This window comes from Amblyomma maculatum, chromosome 11, assembly GCF_055883805.1.
Source record: "Amblyomma maculatum isolate TAMU_Amacu chromosome 11, ASM5588380v1, whole genome shotgun sequence".
NCBI classification, from domain to species: Eukaryota; Metazoa; Arthropoda; class Arachnida; order Ixodida; family Ixodidae; genus Amblyomma; species Amblyomma maculatum.
The window spans coordinates 163,493,656-163,521,414 of NC_139354.1; the positions used below are offsets into that span (position 1 = coordinate 163,493,656).

General features: G+C 46.4%; 1 protein-coding gene across 1 annotated transcript in view; it reads left to right on the plus strand.

Annotated features, from left to right (window-relative positions):
• Window positions 1-27,759, plus strand: part of RyR (Ryanodine receptor) — a 1,181,579-nt gene that overhangs the window by 1,134,863 nt on the left and 18,957 nt on the right. The window contains exons 122-125 of the mRNA XM_084584752.1: window positions 10,604-10,750; window positions 17,154-17,285; window positions 26,649-26,697; window positions 27,502-27,609. Of these exons, the coding sequence (XP_084440878.1) occupies window positions 10,604-10,750; window positions 17,154-17,285; window positions 26,649-26,697; window positions 27,502-27,609 (436 nt within the window). The remainder of the gene's footprint in view (window positions 1-10,603; window positions 10,751-17,153; window positions 17,286-26,648; window positions 26,698-27,501; window positions 27,610-27,759) is intronic.

Genomic DNA, 27,759 nt, shown 5'->3' on the forward strand with positions numbered 1-27,759 from the left:
AGAGATATCGGCGGTTAAAAATGACCCTTCCAATTTTCCCCCTCAACTCGTACGCCGAAGGGAGCCATAAAAAAAAAACAAAGAATACAAGCAAGTTCAAAGCTCCGCCCAGACATACGTCACTTCGACGAACTTTCGGTTGCCGCGCACTCGCTCGCTGGCGTACTCCGCCAACCCGTCCTCGCTTGCACACGCCTGAGGAGTTCGCCAGTTCGCGCAGCGACGGTTAGTGTAACCGCGAACCCGTGGTTATCCTATGTTACACGGCGGACCAAACCATGGTTGCACCACTAACCACGGTTACCGCAAACCGAGCTTGACGACCTCGGTTTGCGTCGTTAACCGAGGTTATGAAGGCGTCTGTTGACGGAAGCTACTCGTCGGCGCCCGAGTGCGCGAAACGTACGAGCGGGTCTGCTTCACAAAGTTATTCATTTGCCCACTGTATCACGTTTAAAGATCGATGTATAGATTATGGTGCCGCCCAACGTCTTCGATTACGGCCGACAGCGCAGCGACTGCGTACTGAAGCCTTGTCGTGCCTACAGTATCGTTTGAACGGCTTGTTGCTGAGCAGAACGCAAAAAAATATGCGGCCTTAGCTATGAAAGTACACGAGTTTGCAACGCTTGCAGCACAGGATGCCGCGAGCAGGCTGAGATACGCTACACAATTACCGCGGGGGTGGAACGTGCGAGCGCGGCGAACGCCGGCGCCGTGCGTGAACGTCCCTAGTCGTCGCTAGGCCTATTGTTTCGCTTCGAAGCCGCGGCGGTCGACGCTTTGGAACATGATCAACGCTGTCGTAAATCGTCTACTTATGAAACTGCCTTATAGTGATTCCTATCCTGCCATAGTAAAATAATTATAGGATTAACTCTGCCGACGCATTAATCGCAGAGCTAGTACGAGCAGATCGGATCAGCCGAAATGCACCAGCGGCAGCTGGCTTGAGCAGAAACTAGCTTGTATCACGGCTATAGCTCTTACCAGCAATTTGCTGCTGGTCAGCGATCCTCACGAGGGCTTCATACTTGATATTCGGCTCAGTATTCCAGACGGCAACAAAGTTTAGCACGCTTTATTTCGGACATCGGTGCTAACGATCCGGCGTGTCGTTCACGAACGGCATGCGGGAGGAGGGGCCACAGCGGCGGTGTTTACGGCGGTCGAGGAGGTGCTGCCATCGTGCGGTGCTTGACCGTGCTATTGACGCCTCGTCGGACGACACTCCGATACTCCTGAAACCACGTTATATAAATAAGATATTTGTAAATGCAGCTTCGTTCTGCCGATCCCTGCGTCGCTTCGGTTGTTGCACTTAATGGGCAATGGCCACCTAACCGATAAGGGCGGCGAGCTGTAACGGCCCGCACAGAGTTCGAGCAGCGTACGAGCAGACGACTTTCGCAGCTACCGGAAGTGTGTTCGTGACGTCATGGTTGCAGTGACCGCAGCGAATGGCAGCTTCTAGCAAGCCTTGCCAGTCAACCGACCCGTGACGTCACGGGATTAGGAAATAGTTCCATGCGACACCGCCAAGCGACATTTCCTCTGCCCGCGAATTTCAAAAAACGCTGTTTTTAGAAATTAATAATAAATCGCTGGCTTTGTTCCAAGGAGTTATACTTTGCGTTAATGCTCAAAAGGATGTGTTCTATACACTGAACACGTTTGTCAGTGGTTTCTTGGGGGCCGTTTCCGTGGACCTTTAAGTTGAGATGTAAATTAAACACCCAAGTATTTATACAGTAAAAGCTCGTCAATTCGAACTTCACGGGACCAGAAAAAAAATTCGAATTATCCGATGTTCAAATTATAGAATGGCCTCGAAAAGCTGACAAGAACCATTGTATTACGGTAAATGTACCCTATTTATTAGCGTAATGAACCCACCCACCTCCACTTTTTGACAAAAAATTTGGAAAGTGTCAGTCCGTAGCGCTCCCCTCCGTTTCATGCCGTCACGGTCCACAACGGATTTCTGGGCACTACGCCAAGATGCTGCGCAGCGATAACATCACGATAATAGCTCTAGAAAGGGGGAAGCAAACTTGGCAGAGGGCCAGCGATTATCTGGTTGTGCAATCCTCGTTTTCAGTATGTTTGCCTTATCATGCCATGGGCGATTGGGGCAGGCGCTGTCTACTGCCACTCAATTATTGGAACGCGTGACAGCAGCAAATGCCTTTTGAAGAGGACGATGCTAAAAGCCGGTGTCATGATCGCGGCTGATGGGTGGAAGAATGGGCGACACTCGCAAGGAAAAAAAAAAATTTTCCCTCATAATTTGTAGCGCCCGTCCAAAGTGATAGCCTTTAATGGGCTTTGGCTGAAACCACGCCGACAATACTTATTCATATTTCTAAATTAATACGGTTCAAATTAACGAGTATTTAGTTGTGAATTTCGGAGGGCGGAAGACCGCCAACCTCTACCCTCCGGCGTGGCTGCGCCTGTCATGGCGCCATTTAAGCTTTACCCACTCTTGCATGGTTTTACCTCATTCCACCTTCTGTCTCCGTTTCGGACGTGCGCATCCTCTAACTATGCCGCTCTTTCGCGGAGGTATCTTTTCTGTTTTTTTGGCTATGTGCTGTATGCTAAGCCACCCATATGCGGTGGCATGTAGTTCGAATTATTTATAGTGAAACCTACTTGCGTTCGAATTAATGGTGTTTTTTTATACAACGTTTGGCCGGACCAACTAGTGTAGTTTGAATTATCCGAAAATTCGAATTATTGAGGTTCGAATTAACGAGCTTGCACTGTATTGTGAAACTTGATAGACAGTTTTAGGGGTGTGCGAATGTTCGAAATTTTCGAATATCGAATCGAATATTATAATATTCGATTGGTTAAACGAATCAAATAGTGGAAATTGAGAATTATTCGAAACTGTTCGAATATCTTCGCAAATTTTCGAATACTTTTCGAATAACTGGCACGAATTAACGTCTCGGTTACCTCCGACCATTCTCGCGAAGGCAGCGTCAGCTCCAAGCAGGCACAGCTTGCTGCCGCAATAAACCTACGCGAGAAGCAGAGATCACCGTTTAGGGAGCCTACATGCTTCAGCGTGGCCGCAACACGGTCCATTCGCATGGAAACATTCTTGAAGATTGGACATATCACGAATTGCGGAGGCAACTTCTCGTAGTCGTGTCATAGTTCACACGTCTCTAATCTGCCGAGAAGTAACGCTACATGTTTATTCCCTAAAAATTTCATTCACTTTCATCATCAATAGTTGAGGTTAAGTTTATTATGCGAGTGGCGCATGACATGAGAGTTGCATGAATGTTGTCAGCTCATGCTCATACAACTCTCCACTATATATCTCAGGTCGCCTAGCGCCAGTTGTAATCGCCTAGCGCCAGCTAGAGGGGAGCACGCGAGCTAATTGAGAAAGAACGAAAGCAACGAAAGTCACTGAAAAGAAGAGGAAGATGAGGAGATCACGCGCTCGGCGATAACTAGTTCGAAGAGCCAACAGCAGGGGAAGCGCAACTCTATGGCCTCGGGTTACTCGGACGCAAGTCGGACGAAAGCGTCGCTCAGCCATTCGTAATCTCTGATATATTGTATCATGCAATCTAGTTCACTAAATAAACTCGTTCAAACGTAATTGTTGTAGATAAAAACAACCAGCAACTGACAATGTGCGTAGAGATTAATAGTTGCGCCCCCTAGAGGCGATCAGCGTTTTCCCGTCAGATCTATTACTCCACGAGTTATAGCGCTCTACCGCAGCGCTATAACAGCGCTATAACGAATAGTAGAGCTCTCTATAGCGCTCTACTATTCGATTTGTATTCGATTCGCTGCTTTCACTATTCGATCCGTATTCGATTCGCTTTTTAGCTACATTATTCGTATTCGATTCGATAGCAAGAGTGCACTATTCGTATTCGATTCGGTTTGGAAAAAGTACTATTCGCACACCCCTAGACAGTTTTGTTTAAATTTAGTTTCATATGCCTTTTCACCTACCATTCACTGATTCTGTGTACGTCATGTTGGAGAGAATGCACATCACTCGCACCTTTTATTTCGTTGTACTGTACACAATCACCAGCGAATAATCGCATTTGAAATTGGATGGCATCACTTATGTCATTCATGTAGAGCAAAGATAATAGTGGACTTAAGATCATTCGTGAGGTGCCCCAGACATGACATTGCTGCTCGAGATTGAGACCCGCCAATAACTACAAATGTTATGAAATGCAAGGAGCGAGCATATCCAAGAAATAACCTGTGGTTTGGTTTGGTTTATGTGGTTTAACGTCCCAAAGCGCCTGAGGCCATGAGAGACGGCGTAGGGGAGAACTCCAGAAATTTTGACTTCTTGGGGTTCTTTAACGTGCACTGACATCACACAGCACTCGGATGCCTATCTTTTCGCCTCCATCGAAAGCGGCCGCCGAGGCCAGGATTCGATTCCACATCTTTGGGCACAGTAGACGAGTACCCTAGTCACTGTGCCACGCTGGCAGGAAATAACCTTTGGACTAATGTTATAAGCTGGTAGTTTTTCAATTAGTAAAACATGTAGAACAGTGTCGAACGCTTTCTGGAAATCTAAAAACAGCATAAGTTATGTTTAGTGTCCCTAGCTCTGCTTTTATTTCAGGAGTATCGGGTCAGGGCTTTATTTGCTTGTAGCATTGATAATATATGAATATTCCATACTAATATTGGGGCGTTATCATGTAAAATGCACCAGTGTATCTCAAAGGATTGTAGCCATTCGTATCTTTTCCTACAAAGATCAAGACTCTGCTAGTCACTTTTTGTGGCTTTATCTGACTGGTGCTTCGCCGACTTAAAATTGAGTGCTAGCGAATGTAACAAGCATTCGCAGTTTGATGACCAGCAAGCACTTTAGCCACTATTCCTGCTGCAGAGTTGTTTAATTCTTTTGTAGGCTCAAATCAGGCCAATAAAGAGTTGATTTCAGTTCTACACATAGTGTCTGTTTGCTTGTAGCCTATGCCATTGTCACTACCACGTGACATTTGCTGGAGGTGTTGAACCTACTTAGTGTTGAATCAATACGTAGCCAGCCAAATAAACGCAGCAGCTCATGTTCGTGCAGCCCCATGAGCCTCTCACGAAGAATGGCTTGACCTCTTTGACCACTTGGCAAAATTCAATTCAATACCTGGATCGATGCTGTGAAGTTGAGGCAAGTCTGCTTTGTTTTTTGTGGATCTGCCCAAATTTGGTTCGAAAATCATGACACCTCTTTCAAGGATTGGGAGACATTGAAGGCAGAGTTTTTGACGATCTTTGCAAGTGCCGTCCAAAAAGAAAAAAATCCAGGCACTTCTTTAATCAAGAATTCAACCCCCAAATGAGTTTGTCCTGCCTTATGTTGAAGAAATGAAGCTTCTCTTCCACCACACTGATCCCACCATGACCGAAGAGGCTAAGGTCAACCTACTGATGCGCAGCGGGAAAAATCAATTATTTTTGTGTCTTCTATTCCAGCCACAAAAGACTGTGGCGGAGTTCTACCAGGAAGCAGTGAGTATCTGAAAGACCTTGGGTGCAAAGACGCACCTCTACAACAGGCCTCTTCAAGTGTTGTCTGCCAGCCACATTGACGCCATGGCTGCAAGAAAAGTAACCTCTGTAAGATCATCTGTGAAATAATTCGGGAAGAGTTGCGCCGCCTCTTGCCATCAGCAACACAGCCTCAGGTTTCTTCTTTCACGGACATCATCTGTGAAGAAGTCCAGCAAGCATTGGGCAACAGCTCCAGCGCAAGAAGCCATGGCAATGAACTATGCTGCCACATTACGTCGCTCTGACAAGGCCCTCTAGGCCCCCCTTGACGCGAGCAAGCTCCTCTTGAACAGCCACCCCTTGGCCCTCATCTGCCAAGCCTGTAAACAATGCCAAAGCCCCAGGAAATGCGACCCCTGGAGGAATTCCAACAACTGCCCACTGTGCTTCCATTGCAGTGAGGCAGGCCACATTCTCTGCCATTCCCATATAGATGAGTTGGCCTGTGTGGTTTCGCTATTGACGCACCACGTTCTCGTTCTGGCAAGGGACCTCAAGGAATTGACGACTTCCTGTGGAGCAAAGAGTATGCATCACCAAGTCATCTGTCATGCTCCCCATCGTTATTCAGGTCCTGCTTTACATCGCCGGGCCAGAGCTATATGGGAGGAAGGTCCCGAAGCCCCTCACAAAGGAAACTAAAGAGAGCAACCTTTGGAGGTGAGGTTGCTTCACAGCAAAAACACAAAGATCCTCCTTCAATGCCATTGACAAGTGGCGACGCCACAGCCCATTACTCCACTTGATGACACCAACGACCATCCGACCAGTATTCAAACTTGCACCACTGCCTGGCAAATGGACTACAATGTGCCCCGGCCAGAGGACCTCAGTATATGGCAAAACTGAGATCGGTCACCGAGACCACCATGCAACGCAAGGACATGCACAGGTGACCTTGAAGTAGCAGACAATAATCACTCAGTCACTGTGTTGGTGGACACAGGAGACGACTACTCAGTCATCAGTGGACCATTATTATTCAAGCTGAAGAAAGTGATGATTATTTGGGATGGCCCGCAGATCCACACTGCTATAATGGCAACCTTATAGTATGCCATTGAAGCAATACACCGCAAGGGTAGCAGTAAAGGAATGCACTTATCCTACCAACTTCATGGTCCTGCGGCAGTACGCCTGCAACATGCTTTTGGGCATGGATAATCTGAATGGACATTGAACAATCATTCGCCTCTGCTCAAAGCTGATAAGCTTTTGATGCAAAATGCCATACCCGTTTCGGCAACTTCGAATGTCCTGTTGCTCTGCTCATCCTCTACCAAGAATTGAGCCTACCAGTAGTACTTGCGAGCGGGCTAGTTGGCTATACGACTACCACCCCAATCAAGCGTCGTCGTATCTTGTGTCGAAGGCATCAAAACCACAGAAGGTATCATCAAAGGAAACACCCAGCTACTTTTGGATTGTGGACTGGGAATTGCAAGGGCATGACTGTCGCTTTGCTAGATGACCTAGTAGGCATCTCTGACATCTCTGCTCCCACTGACCAACACGAAAATGATGCATCTAACCAAGACAACCGCTCCATGTTTGACATCAACCCAGCATTTCCCCGAAGCAGCCAAGACCAGATACGCATCCTTCTTTAAAGCTACAGTGAGTGCTTCTCGTCAGCATCGAAGCGGCATCGAACACCACTCGCCAAGCACGACATATTAATGGACGAACACACCAAACCTCTACACAAAAGTCCATACCATGTCACCACGAGAACGCCAGGTCATCATCGAGCAAGAATTGCTGGAATGCTTCGTGACAGTAGTTATTCTGCTCAAAATGAAGGAACGGGCACTTCGCTTCTGAATCGATTAGTGCTGTTTGAACAACATAACGAAGAAGTTATCTCCTCCCTCGCATTGACAACACACGGTATACCTCCTCTGCAAGGCAAAGTATTTCTCATCAATGAACTTGCAAATCAATGCAAATAGAGATTGACGAAAGAGATCACGAGAAGAGTGCTCTCATCAACCTGAACAGCCGCTTCATTCAGCTTTCAGACGCAGACTGCTTATCTCGAGTCCCCGTCGAAGCTGCCCCGAATGAAGATGACGACGCTTTCTTGGGACCGGTGAGCGCCAGCAGTTTCGCACAACAGCAGCGCTCGGATCCTGAGTTGAAAAATGTAGTTGATTATCTGGAAGGCAATACCGGAGGGGGGGGGGGATAATTGAAACCATGCAAGGGCCTTGCCGCAGACCGGGCCACAAACTGCAGCTAGGAATCAGTTCTGTTTATCCCCAGCACGAAAGCGCCCATAAAGATAGAGATCAAGTTTCGCGCCTCGATCACGTCGCGAAACTGAAACCGCGATATGGCGGCGGCGTTGCCGCGAGCCAGGCTGCAGCTATGAGTCACTTCTGTTTATCTTCGCAAGAAGGCAGCACCATAAATTTCAAGCACTTTTTGTAAGCCCTAAGAAGTGGCAGCACTTTCCAGTGAGCATGCATTGTCATTAGGGCGCGAAATTTCAAACGGAGGATTGAAACCGTACCAGAACGGCAAAAACCTTGCGGGATGAAAAATCGCCGCCGTACATGTACGGCAAAAACCCCCAAAGGGTTAGAGGGGAACTTCGCTCCCAACAAGACCACTTGTCGTCCCCAAAAATGTTAGAAAGGAAAATCTGCAAGCCTCCCACGATGAGCCGGCAGCCAGGCATCTCGGGTTTTCACGCACATGCACATACAAGAGAAGTATTAGTGGCCACATATGTTACATTGCGTGAAAATGTGCCATAATTGTCGGTGACGCAAGATGCCACTGATCAGACCTGCCAGGCTACTGAACCCCATACCACCCCTGACCAAATCCTTTAAACAAATTGGAATGGATTTCCTTGGCCCCTTCCCCAACTTCGCCTACTGGCAACAAGTGCGTCATATTAGTCACCGACTACCTTACCGGCTACGCCGAGGCAAAAGCACTCCCTAATGGCACCGCAGGGCAAGTTGCCAAGTTTTTTCGTCAAACAAATTCTCTGACATGGCACCTCTCAATTGCTCATCATGGGCAGAGGAACAGCATTTACAGTGGAGCTCATGCAAGCCTTCTTAAGCTACAGCCAGACATTCTACTAGAGTACTACTGCGTACCACCAGCAGACCAACATACTCATACAGCATCTGAAGAAAACTATAGCTGAAATAATGGCAATGTACGTCAACGCCGAACATCAGACATGGAATGCCATCCTGCCTTACTTGATCTTCGCATATAACACTGCCGTCCAAGAGACAACTAATTTGACACCTTTTAAACTTGTAATACTTTACTTAATGCTACCAGCGTCACAGACGAAGGCAACCTTGACATCACCGTTTACCTTCAGGGTGCAGAGGAAGCTCAATGACTTGCCCGACTAAGCATTAAAAACCAGCAGTGCATCGGTGCCACATGGTACACTGTTAGAACTTATGACGACGTGAGGAAGAGTACAAGCCAGGAGACCAATCCTGAGTATCAGTGTTGATTCGCCATCGCAGACGGAGTGAAAAGTTCTTGCAGCCATACTTCAGCCCACAAAAAGTTCTCCGCCACATTGGACAACATGACTATGAATGCAGTGTGTTGCTGGGCTAGTTGGTACTGGGCTAGTTGTGTGCGTGTGTATCTTGTCCCTCTGTCCTCGTCTGCCAGCGCTGTGATTCTGTGCTGCAAGACTACAAAGTCATCTTCGACAGCATAACAGTAGTGATGCAACCATCCTGAGATCGTACACGTTGTTTGCCTTAAACCCCATCACTCACACTAAAGGCCCATTAATGTCTAATGCCTTCTCTGTTTATTCCAGAACATTGAGGCAATGTTTCCTAAGGTGGGAACCCTCGCAATTTTATTTAAAGCCAATGGCACGCGGCCTTTTTGCTGTGTCTGTGTGCTGCAATGGACGATTCTGTGCTCTTTGTTTACGCTCAGTGTCACCGATACCTGGCTTTATCATTTCCGTTGTCACACAAAATGTGCTGGAATGTATCTGGAACGACTGGTATTCACATCTGTTTCTACAATGTTCAAGGTTGTGCTAGTCACCTTTCCACCTTTTGCGGCTTTATCTGGATACTTCTTTGCCAACTTTAAATATAGCAATGACGAGTGCAACAGGTATTCACAGTTCCACAAACGGCAAGTATGTTTGCTGCTATGAGTTGTTGAATTCTTTTGCGCACGCAAGTGATCCCAATAAAGAGTTGATTTCACTTCTACTCGTATCTGTTTTGTGACCTATGACACTGTCACCACCACGTGACATTAGGAATGTAGATATTTATGTGCACCCAAATTAGTTATCTGGCTCTTCAGAATTCACTTGAGTGTAGATTTGCATCAATGAGTTCATTTTGTATACACTTTAACTCCCTTGAGAACATTGTCACCTTGCCGAAATGTCTGCTGTGATCTATGCAACAAATCTTGTTCTGTTTTTGCTTGGGCCAGAGGTGGAACTCAGACTTTGGTTTCTGCATTAATTGAACCATTGGTTTAAAACCTATTTTGTAAACCTATTCTCAGTTTCAACTCTACTTTGAGTTTCTAGATGTGCTAGTGCGAGTTGAAACTCTTTTGGATTAATTTGAAAACCTGTCCAGCAGAGAAAGAGTGTGGAGAAGTGACTTTGGCTGTACTGCGTGAATAATTGCTGTGCACCCATACTTCTTGCCATATTTTTAACGTTTGGGCTGTGCAAACCTGTCTGGCAAGAGCCATGCAGTTTCATTTTTGCTTCCTGCTTAGCTTAGCAAGCACATCGACACACAGCGTTTTCCCAGTCAGGGCCTAACTTTTGCCACCCTTGTGGCCCGCGGACAGGGAAAGATGATGTGAGGGAAGGTCAACACTGGGGAAAGGGAAGTGAGGTGAGAGAAGGGTGTGGAATAGTGGAAGGGTTCTTCCATACAGACCTCTTTTGGCCTGGCAGCTGCAAAGCAGATGTCGTCCTCTTGCGACTTGAAAGCAGTTCAGTTGTGGTCGTGCAGATGTGCCACTGAGTGCACTTGTCCCTGTGCAGTCGTTCCTGTACAACCTGTGGTACTTCACCTTCTCCGTGATGGGCAACCTCAACTACTTCTTCTTTGCGGCACACCTGCTCGACGTGGCTGTGGGATTCAAGACACTGCGCACCATCCTGCAATCGGTCACGCACAACGGAAAACAGGTGCCAAAGGATTGCATTGCCTGTTCGTTAGCCGAACTTGCTGTGCAACTCTCAACTCTGCTACCCTATCTGTTGACCAAGGCATGGTTGGTTTTGGTTCAGTGCTTATGTCGTGCCTCTTCCCTTTGTTGCATTCTGTACACAATTTTCTATTATCCTTTCTACTCACCTCACTAGGGCATGGTACTTTTGTAGCAGCCCTAAAGATTGCTGGAGAGTGCAATTCTGTGCAAAAGGGGTTCAAGGGGTTAAACACAGTAGATGTGTTAAGATGATCTCAGATAAGAAACTGTTGATGAGATGAACTTTGCAACATGATACGCTTGGTTCACCTAGACCTGGATTCAAAGTGCTTGAAACAAGCCGTTTCGCACATGCTTTAAGGAAAATAAACTGGTGATCATGAACTCGGACACCCCTTTCTGTGATACTTGCAGGATGTGTGCACAGGTTTTTACTGAAACAGGAACTGCAGTAAAATATTAATAATTTAACACAGTTAGGTCGGCTAATTTGAACCAGAAATGCACCTGTGGTCAATGCCAGCATAAGTTTATGGCGTCAGGCCTTGCTCTGGTTAATTCAGGCAGAAGATTGTGTCAAGGTATGACCTGCACAGACAGACCTCCCCAAACCTTGATTGCATGGACCAGTGGTGCCCATTCACCAGGCATGCATTAGTTCCACCTTTCCTTATTGCAGTCAGAACTGCGTATCAGCCAGTCGCACCATTTTGAATGCTGCTTCACACATCACTGTCTTTATTGTAGAATGGCATCACACTTTTCTAACACCGATGCATACCTCTTGTGCATCCATATTTCAGTATGCTGAAACTGTCGTATGGCCTAACATAACATAACATAGTGATCAGATCATCTTCTGAAACTTTTGTCTGCGCACCAGTGCAGACAAAGCACTTACGAAAGGGTAGCCGAGGCCTCCAGGATTTTACAGCACTTGTTCAACGTTCTGGACAATGTGCAGAAAGTAAAGCAGTTGTCCTCACTTGGGTTTCATTTGAAATGAAGACCGGTGTCCATCAGGGACAATCACTGTGATGCAAATGGTTTAGCTTTTTCAAGGGGATTGCGAAGTAGTTGAATATATCGATAATTTGATATACAGAAATCGGTTTGAGATGCCACTTTCGATCGTGAAAAATGATACTGGTGAATCAGTAGACGGCGTAGTGTACTGAACGCAGCATCACAGGCTGGTGACCAAGAGGAGAGGTTCGGGCCTCCGGCGAGAAGTTGCGTTAAAGGGGCGATGATACTGGCGAAGTTGCGGATAAAACGGCAGAAATACGAACATAGATCGACAAAACTGCGAAGTTCTTTCAAGGTTGTGGGCTTGGGGAAGTCTGCGACGGCACGAAGTTTGGTAGGATCCGGTAGAACGCTATCCTTGGAAGTATTGTGAGCTTGGTAGCGGCAAAGTGACATTTCTTCAAGTTGAGCTGTAGGCCGGCTTCAGTAAGGCACGTAAGGACACACTGAAGGCGCAGAAGGTGAGAAGGGAAATCTTTCGAGAAAACGACAATGTCATCTAGATAACAAAGACACGTTTCCCATTTGAGCCCACTGAGAATGTTATCCATCATTCTCTCGAAGGTGGCGGGGGCATTGCACAGTCCGAACGGCATCACATTGAATTCATACAAGCCATTGGGAGTGATGAAGGCTGTTTTCGGGCGGTCAGCGGAAGTCATCGGTACTTGCCAATAGCCAGAGCGCATCTCTAGCGACGAAAAGTACGCCGCTCCTTGCAAACAATCTAGCGCGTCGTCAATTCGTGGTAGTGGGTAAACATCTTTGCGGGTTATCTTATTCAGACGCCGGTAGTCCACACAGAAGCAGATCGTGCCATCTTTCTTCGTCACCAACACTACGGGGGAGGCCCAAGGGCTATGAGATGGTCGTATGATGCCTCGTTGAAGCATATTGGTGACACTGTCACGAATGACGCGGCGCTCAGTGGGCGACACGCGATATGGTCGCTGCCACAGGGGAGCATAAGGACCAGTGTCGATTGCATGAGAAACGGTCAAGGCGCAGACCAAGGAAGGCTGGGACACATCAAAAGATGCACTGAAGCGCTGAAGGAGATGACTATTTAGACCCGTTGGGCGGACGGAAGGTCGGTCGTGATAGCTCGATGAAGGGCGTCGACAGGAAGCTCATCACTCGTAGCAGCACAAGAAGTCAGGGCAGCGACGTGAGGAAAAACTTCAGGTTCGGAGAACATGTAAGTGCGATCAGGGTCCAGCTCTTCAATGTAGCCGAGGCACTCCCCGCGAAGAACAACCGTCGGGCAGGGAAAAGGGAAGGGGAAGCATAGATGACACAGCTGCCATCAGAAATTGTTAGAACGGCGAATGGAAGAAGGAGGCGGTTATGGTGGGCAGAGGCGAGTTTGGGCATAAAGAGAACAGGACTAGGGAGGTCAGATGTCGAAATAAGGGGAACGAGAACAGAAGAAAAGGGAGGAATGATGATTTGGCTGCACTTTTTGCACCAGTTCAAAAGTGCTGCACTCTGGCACTTGATTTGAGAAGTGCAGTGAGCGCCACCTGCACTCGATTTGGCAACGTGCAGGCCTAGAAGTGCAAAAGTTCTCTGCACGTTGGCACTCTCACCGAAGCAATTGCAAGCGCTGCACATGCGACAGTAGCAAACGACGGCGCATTTGTTTGAACGGCGTGGAGCAGGAAATATTTCCCGTGTTGGATGGCAGTGACGGCCATGCACTGGGAGACTGAGGAGGGCTACTGCACGATACTGACAGTGAGTTCTAAAAGCAATGCATTCTTTGCTGGCCAGCTAAGGATTCTTTATGAAACTAGATGGCCTCCGCGTAAGCCTTGTTTTCGAGGGCGACAGCGCAGGCAGCCGTGAAGAGGGCCGAGATGTGGCTCTGGCAGCTCCGGCTGCTCATGCAGCAGCCCGACCACCGGCACCTCTGGGAATCTGTGCGGCAGCCGATGACCCGGGCACAAGTGCTGAAGTGCCAGCTGCTGCCCGAAAATGAGAGGGAGACGTGGCCTAGACACAAACCTCTGTTTTTAATTGAAAAACATAATGAGCTGGCGCACTCAAGAAGCGGCTTCAGGTGAGTCGTGCCCAGCTATTAGGCAAAGCAGAAGAGCTAAATTATAGGCAGGGCTTTTTGCCTGCAAATCAAGTAGCCTTCCTCAGAAATATTTCTCTGATGAGCAATCTACATTGCGGACGAAAGATTCATGGTTACGTCAAGGCCTTCCTTACGGATAGGACTACGACTGTAGGGATCGGCGACTTGCGATCGGACAAGATCAGATGCCTAACAAGGGTACGCCTCAAGGATCTGTAATTTCGCCCCTTCTCTTCAACATCGCTATGGTTGGTTTGGCAGAGAAGTTGAACGCCATAAACTGCATTCGGCACGCAATGTAATTCGATGACATAATTATTTGGACGATGGAGGGCTCGCTAGGTCTCAAGGAGGAGAGGCTACAAGCAGCCGCGGACTATGTCGACAGCTACGCAAGGGCTAGGGGTCTTTCGTGTTCGCCCGAAAAATCTGAAATTCTCAGAGTATATAGGCCCCGATACGACAGTAAAGTTGACCTCACCATTATGCTAGCCGGGGCTCGCATACCAGAAGTGCACATGCTGAGAGTGTTGGGAATGTGGATTCAGTCCAATCAGAGATTGGACCACACGATCAGATTGCTATCTGAATCTTTGGACCAGATAACGAGAATGATTAGGCGAGTGACCTATAGAAGAAAGGGGATGAAGGAGGAAGACACGCTCAAGTTAGTGCGGGCGCTTGTGGTAAGCAGAGCCATGTACAGCCTTCCCTATCAACACCTGAGCTAGACGGGGGAAAAGCAAGTGGAATCAATCCTCAGGAAGGCGTAAAAGACAGCGCTGGCGCTGCCAATAAGAACGGCAAACGTGAATTTAATGGCCCTTGGCTTAACAAGCACATACGAAGAGCACCGGGAAGCACAGCTTGTCTCTCAGAAGATGAGGCTACAACGCACTACGGCGGTACGAGCTCTCCTTCAAAGGCTAGGCTATCATGACCACATGCTGGAGATTGAACGGACGATAGACATACCGGATGCTATCCGGTCTACGTTTGTAGTAGCACCAATTCCCAAGAACATGCATCCTGTCTGTCGTTCATCCGGGTAAACGTAAGGCCAGGGCGGAAGCCAAGACCTATCAGAGCAAGAATACCGTCTATGTAGATGCGGCGATGTATTCAAACGAAATAGATGCGGTGGTGACGGTGGTTGATTTCCAGCTAAAGGAGAAAATGAGCGCCTCGCTATGGAACTGCACCGTGTCTGACGCCAAGAAGGCCGCTGTTGCTCTAGCGGTCGCTGAGGGCAATAGGTCCGGGCGTTCGCTGGTAGCGATGACCGCAAGCCGCTTGCCGAGGATTCACCAACGGCAGGATTGGCAAAAAAGCGGCTGCCATCTTGAAGGCCGGCAAGATAATCGACACAAAACAACTCATACTTCGGGCTCCGGGGCACGGCGACATTGCCGGGAACATCCAGGCCAATCTCATGGCTCGAGGTTATGCAAAACCGAGGGAGGTCAGAGGCCAAAGAGACTGAGGCAGTGACTCATACCTACGCAGACATTTTAGTGCACTACCGGGGGACCAGAAGACGGTATCCTCTACCCCACAAGTTGTTAAACAGGGAGCAGTCAGTGTCTTGGTGGCAGCTACAAACAAATTCTTATCCATGCCTACCTTTATACAGCAAGATACATCCGACCGTATGCAGGGACACGTGTCCCTGGTGTGGACAGAAACCAACAATTTATCGTATCACATGGGCCTGCCAGAAAATAGATGCAGTGCCGATAATTCACAACACCACGCCGGAGCAGTAGGAGGCTGCGCTGTCCAGTTCGGAGTCGAAAGACCAGCTTTGGCTGATTGAACAGGCCAGCAGGGCAGCAAAGGCCACGGGAGTCCTGGAGGACCCAACCACGGGAGCTCTACATTATTTATTTTTTTTGCATTATATAAAGTTTCTCTCTCTCTCTCTGATTAGCGTTTTGCGAAGATTTCTGAAGAAAACGATATGCAGAGCCTCACAAAGATCCCAGCAGACAGGAGGCAGTAGCCTGGAGTAACATACAGGCTAGGACATTCCCAAACCTAGCAAAGTACCACACGATCTGGCGCGAAAAATTCAAAAATAGCATATGCACTGCATGCGGTGAAGTCTCGGGCATCCTTCACATGATATGGAACTGCAAAGAGCAATTAGAGAAATATAAAGCTCGAGCACTCAGCCAAGAGGATTGGGAGCCAGAGCTGGCCCACACGGGTCTCTCTGAGCAGCGCAGTCTGCTCAACAGGGCCCGGGAGGCAGCCCAAACTAATGGTATCCTAGACTGAGGAAATCACCCACGCAATTTCGTTAACCAATTTTGTTAACTCTCTCTTTGCTTGTTCCGTCATGCTCACAGCTAGCGGCATGAGGTGTTGTCATTGTTCTTGTGGCGCGAGACGCGCCCAGATGTATCTCAAATCTTCGATGCCGCTCACAACTGCCTCGACGTTGTTCTAGTTGTAGTTCTTTTAGCCCTTTCTCAAAATTTTCATGTCGACTTAAAATTGAGCCTGGCCAAAAGCAGTGAGGATTCTGTTCTCGACGACCTCCGAGCATGCTTGCTACAGCCGCCATGTCGGGCGCACCTGTAGACCCATAGCAGACAAGGCTTCCACGTTTGGAACTTCAGCATTCAATTTGGTCTCGCCACACAGGGCACTGGTGTCGAGTTGCTTTCGCACTACTGGCACCTGCCATGACACTTTTGTGAACTAGGTGCCGAAAGTCCAGCCAAATTGAGGAGACCTCTAGACCAGCCGTCGCCGAACTGCTCCCTCTCATTCCTTCCGCACGTGGTTTGAAAACATCACGCGGTAAACGGCCGAGGGTGATTCGAGCGTCTTTGGGGAAGGTGCACCGTCCAATGCGTGGTGCGGAGTTCGATATATCGAACGACCGGTGAAATTGAGTTCGATATAGACGCAGCTTTCCTATACTTTTACATGGGATTTTCAAGGGGATATTTTGTGAGCTTGATATAACCAAAATTTGGATTATCCAGGTTCAACTGTACACAGAAAATTTTCAAATTCACCGCAATTTCCACCGCACAGTGCATTTCATGGCAATGCTGTGTACTCAAGCATCCTCAAAACGTAACGGTGTTTTTTTATGAAGAGGGGCCTTCTTGTGTACAAAGTGAAGCACTTGACGGAACATCATTTATGCTGTTTGATTCCATCGTACTGGTGTTCATCAAATAAATTACTGTGATGACAGGAAGCTAGGGTGATGTGCTAGACATGGAACCCTGATGAAATAATTTCTCTGCAGCTGGTTCTGACAGTGATGCTGCTGACCATCATAGTGTACATCTATACGGTGATAGCGTTCAGCTTCTTCCGCAAGTTCTACATCCAAGAGGAGGACGACCAGGTGGACCACAAGTGCCACAGCATGCTCACGGTGAGGCGTGTTCTTGTTTGAGGTTCCAAGTTGATTTGAAACAGATGACGCAGTGGGACAGAACCTAGAGTACAAACCTGTTGCCTGCAATTGTGGTTGGCATGGCACTGGTGTCAGTTGGCCTGCTCTGGTAATGTACCGTCTGTTGCAGAACTTTGCGGCCCAACGTGCCGGGCAGAGGAGCAGTATCGCTCCCGAAAGGCAGCGCTGCGCCCGCCGGCGCTGCCTGGTGACGCAGCTATAAAGAGGGAGGAGGCTTGTTCTCTTCTTTTCATCCCGCGGTTGATATCGCACATCTTTGCTCTCAGCCGCGGGATGAGGGGAAGAGAACAAGCCTCCTCACTCTTTATAGCTGCGTCACCAGGCAGCGCCGGCGGGCGCAGCGCCGCCTCTCGGGAGCGATACTGCTCTTCTGCCCGGCGCGTTGGGCCGCAAACTTCTGCAACAGACGGTACATGCAGACGCATTCACAACACTTCACCTCATCCTCCCATATATAATCTCTCAATGGTGAGGCTGATTGGCTTTAGAGTAATAAGAGGTGAACGACGTTAAAACAGAAGCTTGGGCATGTTGGTAATTCATTGTGTAGAACAGCGCGAAAAACACGACAGGGACGAACGAAGACAACAAGACGAGCGCTGACTTTCAACTGACAAGTTTATTGCATGCCTGCATCCATATATATGAACACGTTCACACAATAAACGAAACAAGAACAACTAAACAAACACCGAAAAGTGTAAGAATGCAATCGAACCATGTGTCATCCAGATTTTCACAACGCATCATTTTCTCGTGTTCATAAATCTTACTTCACGTTCCGATAAAGCTATAGACGGGCTGCTGATACAAGTTTCCTTTATCCTGTTGATTTCTTTTGCTTCTAAAATCTCCCGTACTGTCTGGTCATTATGCCGATTGATTATTTTTGCTTCCTGTAGAAATGGCTGGCAAGCGTCGCTTTTACAGTCCCTGCAGTGTATGCCCATAGTTTCTTTTACCGTACCAAAAACATTATTGTGATGCTCCATTAGTCTTTCATTAATACAACGCCCCGTCTGTCCGATATAATGTTTTCCACAAGACAGTGGAACAGAGTATACAACCCCCTTCTGGCAACCCACATAAGGGTCTTTGTGTTTTATGGTACAGCCCTGACCTATGCCTCTCGTACTATTAACTTTTTTACACATTTTCCCTAATTTATCTGGAGCCGAAAGGACAACTTTTACACCTGCCCGATTTCCTATACGTTTGAGTCTATGCGAGAGGTTATGGATATACGGAATGACCACTATCTTTTCTTTAATCCGCTGGTTCGTGGATACGCTCTCCAGGCTCGCCTGAGAAGATTTTATACTTGATAAAATAGTCTCCGCTACCGATACCAACAACTGCTTGGGATATCCTGCGTTTTGAAGCCGTCGAGTTTGATACATGAAGCTATCTTTAATAGAATGGATGCATGATTTCCTTAAAGCATTAATATAGCATGATTTCACAACGCTACGTTTCACTAATTTTGAATGTGAAGATTCGAAGGAAAGCAACGGCTTGCTGGCGCGTGGCTCATATGTCCAACACGTGTGATTAGGCTCAATTTTCAGTTTTAGATCTAGAAACCTGATAATATTGTCCTGCGGCCATTCACTCGTTAATTTTAGTGGATTCAAGACATCGCGAAATTTTCTTTCTATATCTGACTTAACGGTTGCGAAGTTATCACTATCATAGTCTAACAGGACTAAAAAATCATCTACATACCGAAAGCATCCTAAAACATTCGAGTCATCCAAAGTTCGTTTTAGCGTTCGATCTTTTTCCGCCAGTAATAGATTGCTTAACACAGGAGCTATGCATGACCTGACACCTACCTGCAAAAACAAGGGGTTTGCATAGGGTCATGCATAGCTCCTGTGTTAAGCAATCTATTACTGGCGGAAAAAGATCGAACGCTAAAACGAACTTTGGATGACTCGAATGTTTTAGGATGCTTTCGGTATGTAGATGATTTTTTAGTCCTGTTAGACTATGATAGTGATAACTTCGCAACCGTTAAGTCAGATATAGAAAGAAAATTTCGCGATGTCTTGAATCCACTAAAATTAACGAGTGAATGGCCGCAGGACAATATTATCAGGTTTCTAGATCTAAAACTGAAAATTGAGCCTAATCACACGTGTTGGACATATGAGCCACGCGCCAGCAAGCCGTTGCTTTCCTTCGAATCTTCACATTCAAAATTAGTGAAACGTAGCGTTGTGAAATCATGCTATATTAATGCTTTAAGGAAATCATGCATCCATTCTATTAAAGATAGCTTCATGTATCAAACTCGACGGCTTCAAAACGCAGGATATCCCAAGCAGTTGTTGGTATCGGTAGCGGAGACTATTTTATCAAGTATAAAATCTTCTCAGGCGAGCCTGGAGAGCGTATCCACGAACCAGCGGATTAAAGAAAAGATAGTGGTCATTCCGTATATCCATAACCTCTCGCATAGACTCAAACGTATAGGAAATCGGGCAGGTGTAAAAGTTGTCCTTTCGGCTCCAGATAAATTAGGGAAAATGTGTAAAAAAGTTAATAGTACGAGAGGCATAGGTCAGGGCTGTACCATAAAACACAAAGACCCTTATGTGGGTTGCCAGAAGGGGGTTGTATACTCTGTTCCACTGTCTTGTGGAAAACATTATATCGGACAGACGGGGCGTTGTATTAATGAAAGACTAATGGAGCATCACAATAATGTTTTTGGTACGGTAAAAGAAACTATGGGCATACACTGCAGGGACTGTAAAAGCGACGCTTGCCAGCCATTTCTACAGGAAGCAAAAATAATCAATCGGCATAATGACCAGACAGTACGGGAGATTTTAGAAGCAAAAGAAATCAACAGGATAAAGGAAACTTGTATCAGCAGCCCGTCTATAGCTTTATCGGAACGTGAAGTAAGATTTATGAACACGAGAAAATGATGCGTTGTGAAAATCTGGATGACACATGGTTCGATTGCATTCTTACACTTTTCGGTGTTTGTTTAGTTGTTCTTGTTTCGTTTATTGTGTGAACGTGTTCATATATATGGATGCAGGCATGCAATAAACTTGTCAGTTGAAAGTCAGCGCTCGTCTTGTTGTCTTCGTTCGTCCCTGTCGTGTTTTTCGCGCTGTTCTACACAAAGTAATAAGAGCTATGCCTATGAAATTTGGCACCAGTGCTCTGTATGCATGCAGCTTGTAATAGAGCTCAAAATAGAATTATTTTATGCATTATTGTTTATTTTCACTCTTGTATTTTACTTCTCACACTTATGTACCTTTTTCATCATATCTGCCAAGTACTTTAAGGCCAAAGAACAGCCCGAAACAAATGAAGACAAACGAAAGACGAGCACTGACTCATCATCATCATGAGCCGGACTATATCCACTGCTGGGCGAAGGCCTCGACCATATTTCTCCAATTAGCCTGGTCCTGTGCTAGCCGCATCCACTTGACCCTAACTTTCTGCTGCCCTATGCTACCCTTTCCTTCCCTTGGAAGAAATCATGTTACCTCTAAGCAACCATCGGTTATTCTCTCTTTGAACTTTGTGCCCTGCCCATCTCTACTTCTTGATTTCCACGAGAATGTCATTAACTCGAGTTATTCTCTGATCCATGCTGTACGCTTCCTATTTCTTAACATTACACCTACCATTTTGCCCTCTGCGTTGTCCTCAACTTAAGTAGAACCTTTTTATTAGCCTCCACGTTTGAGCCCCATAGAATAGTTGCATCTCACCCGATGCAACTATTCTTGAGCGATATCAGTAAGCTTTTAGTCATATTCTTTCGATACTTGCCAATTGTGCTCCAGCCCAATCTTAATTTTCTTGTTAGTATTTCCCTTTCATGGTCCAGATCTGCGGTTACTACCCGTCCTAAGTAGACATCGCCTACTACTTCCAGTACTTCGCTACCTAATGTGTTCCTTCCCGAGGCTGTTGAACATTACTTAGTCTTCTGCATATTGATTTTCAAGCCTACCTTTCTACTTTTCCTGTATTGGTCGTCAATCATTATTTGCAGTTCATCCCCACAGTTGCTTAGCAAGGCAATGTCATCAGCAAATCGCAGATTACTGAGGTATTCTCCATATACCCTTATCCCTAACTGCTCCCATTCCAAGTCTCTGAATACTTCCTGTGAATAGTAGTGGGGAGATTGTGTCTCCTTGCCTAACACCTTCTTTATAGGAATTTTGTTACTCTGTGCAGAACTATTATTCCTATACAGCCACTATATATATTTTCCAGCACTTTCAGGTGCGCCTCGTCTACACCCTAATTTCGCAATGCCTGCATGACCGCCAAAGTTTCTCCTGAGTCAAATGCTTTTTCATAATCAATGAATGCTATGTATGTAATGTATGTGAATAAAGGATGGGTATATTCCAAACATTTTTCTATCACCTGGTTGATGGTATGAATATTATCGATAGTAGAGCACTGTTTCCAAAAACTTGCTTGATCTTTGACTGCAGTCTAAGGTTCTCCTGATTCTATTAGCGGTTACCTTAGTAAATACCTCATTTGTAACAAACAGTAAGCTGATTGGTCTGTAATTTTTCAGGTCCTTAGCTTCCCTTTTCTTATGAATTAAGATAATGTTAGCGTTCTATGATTTCGGGTACCATCGATGGCACCAGGCACTGCGTATACAGGGTGGCCAGTTTTTCTAACTCGATATCCCCCCGTACTTCAACAAATCTATAGTTATCTGATACTCTTTAGCTGCTTTCCCTCTTTTCATAGTTTCTAATGCTTTCTTAACCTCATCCTTTGTCACTGGTGGGACATCTGACTGCTTTTCCCTACCACCAATCCCATTATTGTCCTGACTACTTAGGGTACTTTAGAGATCAGTATGAAACTCCTCGGCTACTTCGACTATCTTGTCCATGTTTGTGATAGCATTGCCTGCTGGTGGTGGCTGCTGTGGTACTGTTAGCTGGCACATAGTGCGGAGTAGAGCTCGAGAACTCCGGCTCCAAGTGTGGTTCGAGACTGAAGTTGCGTTTGAAGGCTTCCCCAGTCGGCAGTAGGTGTTTACGGTTAGGCCGAATGGAATGCTCCTCCTGTGTAACCACATGGTCGGACCTTCGGTGCGTTGACGGTTTCAGTACCCGTGCTTTGGAGGCCCATGAATTGCTTTGGATGCACACGACAACTCTTTGTTGAGCGGTGTCAACGGCTGCGTGGACGTTTGAAACCATCGATGCTTGATGACTTCGTGATTTGGTCCAAATCAGTAGTCAGGCAGCACTGTCCGCATTCTGCGGCCGTGGAGGTGTTGGCGTCCATCCACACTCCAAAGGAGAGGTCCTGTAAGTCAGCAATGCAAACCAGAAATCCTGTTTTGCTTCAATTGTTTTTTTCAGCAGTCTCTTTACCACCTGCATCCCCTTTTTGGCTAGACCGTTCGAACTCAGGAATCCCGTACTTAAGGTTATGTGCTTGAAATTATAGGCGCATGAAAACGCGGCGAATTCCCTGCTTGAAAACTGTGAATCATTGTCTGAGAGAAGTTCCATCGGTATGCCATAACAAGCAAAAAATAATGCCGAAATTTGGGCTTGTTGGTTCATACTTCCAAGCTGTAGCGCACACAAGACAAGGGAAAGAGAACGAGAGGACACACACAGCGCTAATTTCCAACAACCTTATTTGGAAAAACGGCACCTCTATATATACACAGTACATCGTCGTGATCTCACAAGTCATGCACGGAATCAACGCGAACGAAGGTAATCTATTTCTTTTTTTGAAAGATAAACAGAGGGGGTACTCACGCATGCACTTCCTAATCTGGCTATCTTTTCCGCTTCGATTATTTCTCGGGTGCGCCTATCCTTACTTTTCCCGACAACGAAACACTTGTCAAGGAGTGGCATACAATCTTTGCAGGTGCTACAATGTGCTACTAGTTGTCCATCATCTTTATTTTTAACATTGCGATTATGTTCACGAAGGCGACCATTCAAGCAGCAACCCGTTTGTCCGCACGAGACTGGAATCTGATAAACGACTCCTTCTTTGCACTCTACAAAAGGCACTTGATGTTTCTTTTTACATGCAACAGGCGGGTTTTGTTTTCGACTGTTTCATTTGCATAGCCTGTCTAACTTCTCTGGGGCTGAAAAAACAACTGAAACGTCTACCCGTTTTGCTATTCGTTTCAAATTATGAGACACAGTATGCATTAATACGGAAAGTTGAGCTAGTTGGTACATGATTGGAAATTACGAGCGCTGCGACGGAGAACAACAAAGTAAAGACAAGCGAAAGAAAGTAAAGACAAAGAAGCGCCTGTCCTTGTCTTTACTCTCTCGTTGTTGTTCTCCGTCGCAGCGCTCGTAATTTACAGTATACATGTAAGGGACCACAGCCACTCTTTTCTGTTTTTCAACCAGCACGCAAGTACATGCTTTGTGAATACTGTGAAATTGAATGCTCAAGATCCCTTACATGCAATGAAGAAATCCTGTGTAGAAGTATGATCACTCAGAGTCACTTCTCGCCTTATGGTTCCCAGATGCTTGATTTTGGTTCCACTATATGATCTAGGAATAGCAGGGGGGAGTTACTAGTTGAGTTTGCAGAGCGCAATAACTTACGAATCATGAATACCTTCTTCAGCAAACGGAAGAACCGGAAATGGACATGGAAAAGTCCTAACGGAGAGACTAAAAATGAAATCGACTTCATAATGTGTTCAACCCCCGCCATTGTGCAGGATGTAGAGGTAATCGGGAAAGTGCGATGCAGTGGCCACAGTATGGTGAGGTCCCGAATTAGCCTAAATCTGAAGAAGGAACGCAGCAGATTAGTAAGAAAGAAACCCATCAACGAATTAGCGGTGAGGGGGAGGGCAGAAGAGTTCAGGATCTCGCTACAGAATAGGTATTCAGCTCTAACTGAGGATGGCGACATTACCCTAGAGGCAAGGAACAATAATTTCAGAGATATCATTACTGAGTGCGCGGTAGAAGTAGGCGGTAGGATAGTTAGAGAGGATACCGGTAAGCTGTCTAAGGAGACGAAAGATTTGATTAAGAAACGCCAGAGTATGAAAGCTTCCAATCCAACAGACCAGATCGAATTGGCCGAGATATCAAAGCTAATCAATAAGCGCAAGGTGGCCGATATAAGGAACTATAACATGGAAAAAATTGAGCATGCTGTAGAGAACGGGGGAAGCCTTAAAGCGGTAAAGAAGAAATTGGGCATCGTCATCACTAATATGGACAAGATAGTCAAAGTAGCCGAGGAGTTCTATACAGATCTCTACAGTAGCCAAAGTAGTCAGGACCGTAATGAGATTGACGGTAGGGAAAAACAGTCAGACGTTCCACTAGTGATGAAGGACGAGGTCAAGAAAGCACTAGAAACTATGAAAAAGGGGAAATCAGCTGGAGAGGATCAGATAACTACAGATTTGCTGAAGGACGGGGGGATATCGTGCTAGAAAAACTGGCCACCCTGTATACGCAGTGCCTGGTGTCATCGACGGTACCGGAACCATGGAAGAATGCAAACATTATCCTCATTCACAAGAAAGGGGACTCTAAGGACCTTAAAAATTACAGACCAATCAGCTTACTGTCTGTTACGTATAAGGTATTTACTAAGGTAATCGCTAATAGAATCAGGACAACCTTAGCCTGCAATCAAGCAGAGGATCAAGCAGGGTTTCGGAAACGGTACTCTACTATCGATCATATCCATACCATCAATCAGATGATAGAAAAATGCTCGGAATATAACCAGCCCTTATACATAGCATTCATTGATTACGAAAAAGCATTTGACTCAGTTGAAACCTCGGCGGTGATGCAGGCATTGCGAAACCAGGGGGTAGACGAGCCGTACGTGAAAGTGCTGGAAGATATATATAGTGGCTGCACAGCAACCATAGTTCTGCATAAAGGAAGTAACAAAATTCCCATAAAGAAAGGTGTTAGGCAAGGAGACACAATCTCCCCACAACCTCGGGAAGGAACAGCAGTTTACATTAGGTAGCGAAATACTGGAAGTAGTAGGCGAATATGTGTACTTAGGACAGGTAGTAACCGCAGATCCGGACCATGAAAAGGAAATAACAAGAAGAATCAGATTGGGATGGAGCGCATTTGGCAAGCACTCGCAGATTATGACTAGCAGCTTACCGGTATCGCTCAAGAGGAAAGTATACAACAGTTGCATCTTGCCTGTACTCACCTATGGGGCTGAAACGTGGAGGCTAACCAAGAGAGTTCTACTTAAGTTGAGGACAACCCAGAGGGCTATGGAACGAAAAATGGTAGGGGTAACATTAAGAGATAAAAAGCGTGCAGAGTGGTTCAGAGAAATAACTCAAATTACCGACATTCTAGTGGAAATTAAGAAGAAGAAATAGACATGGGCAGGACATGTAATGCGAAGAGAGGATAACCGATGGTCGCTGGGGGTAACAAGCTGGATTCCAAGGGAAGGAAAGCGTAGCAGGGGGCGGCAGAAAGTTAGGTGGGCGGATGAGATTAAGAAGTTCGCAGGGGTCAAGTGGATGCAGCTAGCACAGAACCGGGTTAAGTGAAGAAATATGGGAGAGGCCTTCGCCCTGCAGTGGGTATAATCCGGCTGATGATGATGATGATATGATCTCAAAACTGCGCTGCTTGGATTTAACGGTGGCTGTGGACGCATCTTTGCATAAAGTGCTAACGGCAGCAAATTAGCCTCAGGCTTCTTGGATGCTCAGCTGGCATTCCATTTGTTACAGTTGCGGTCCAGCTTCACTGACTCAACCATCTAGATCTCTTGAGCTCGCCTGTCTCCCCATCTGAAGCTCCCCTGCCATCCTCGCCTTTGTCTCGTTCTAGAGCTTTGGTGCCGGTTTGCAGGTGTGCATAGTGCGCCCCTCTTCAGCAGTTTGTGCATCGTTTTGGTTCATCTAGCAGGAAACAGTGCACTCCCGCCGGCTGGCCTTTAAACATTGTGCTCCACTGACACCCTCCAAGATGCAGTCGGTATTACCATAATTCACAAATGTGCATGCACGGCACCTGTCGATAGAACAGGTTCTTGGAAGCCCAAAATATGCCTAAATGTGTTTAGCCCTTCAGAGCTGCACTGAAGCATTGCCAAATTATCTCGGAACTTGTTTTTTTATCATGTTTGGAGAAGCCGTACTGAAAGGAAGCAGCACCATTTGCTATGGTGAGAACAATAAATACTGGTCAATGCCGGCAGTTTTTTTTTTATTTATTATTTTTTTATTTTTTTATTGTTTTTGGGGAAGCGCTCCTTGATCTCAGGCACATATTTGTCTCTTTTCAGTGCTTTGTGTTCCACCTGTACAAAGGCGTCAGAGCAGGTGGCGGAATCGGTGAGTGTGTCTACACCATTTCATAAATTATGACTAAACGGCCGTGGTTAGTTGACATTACTTGTGAATTAAAATGAGCTCCATCAACTGTGGACAAATACTGCTCTCCTCTTTGGGTTGCCTATGTTGAATATTTTTGCTGGCTGTTGGGGCCATCACCAATGTCTTCAACAGGACAGCTCAGAATGCGCAAGTTTGGTGCTGCACACATAATTCAGCTTCGCATGCACCCTACGAAGTGCATGCATGCGCCAGTCATTTGCAGGTGTAAACAAAGGACAGCTTTGTTGGTCTACATTAACCACAACAGTGAAGGAAATGAAAAAAAAAAACTTGTGCCACAGCTGTAGCTTCGCTTGCTGCCGTTACTGCTGCTTTGTTGGCCATTCACTATGTCCTGCTACTTCAGCCATCTCAGCCCTCGAAAACGTTGTTTGGAAGTGTGGACAGGCTGTGACACCTTTGTTGTCAAGCTGGGGGAAACAAAGGCATGGCTTCAAGCATTGGTAGATTTTACTTTGGCTGTTGCTAGACCACACTTCTCACCGTCCACATTCTCGTCATGGTCTGCATTATTTCCTGCCCCTGGTGTCACAGGCAAAAACTGGGTTTGGGTCAGTGCGGCTGGAAAGAAGCTTTTCAGAAAGCTTCAAATGAAGATATCCCAGCAAGAACTATGTCTTTTGCTGCCAAAAAAAATATGTGTTAATGGCCACCTGTTAAGAAGAGTGGATAGGGAGACAGGTTCAGACTTCATTTTTTACCATCTTTGTGGCATTGCACCTTTCCCACTTTTTCCAACAGGTGACGAGATCGAGCCTCCTGATGGGGACGAATACGAGGTGTACCGCATCATCTTTGACATCACTTTCTTCTTCTTTGTCATCGTCATCCTGCTGGCCATCATCCAGGGTGAGTGTGGGCAGGCTTAGAAAAGCAGGTTCGCTTTATGCAGCCTCAGCTGAAGAACAAAACTTTGACGTTTTGCCGACCATGCAAAGGAAAGCCCAGTTGCAAGTCAAACTCTGTACCTCCAAATTGGGCTCATTCAAGAATTTTAAA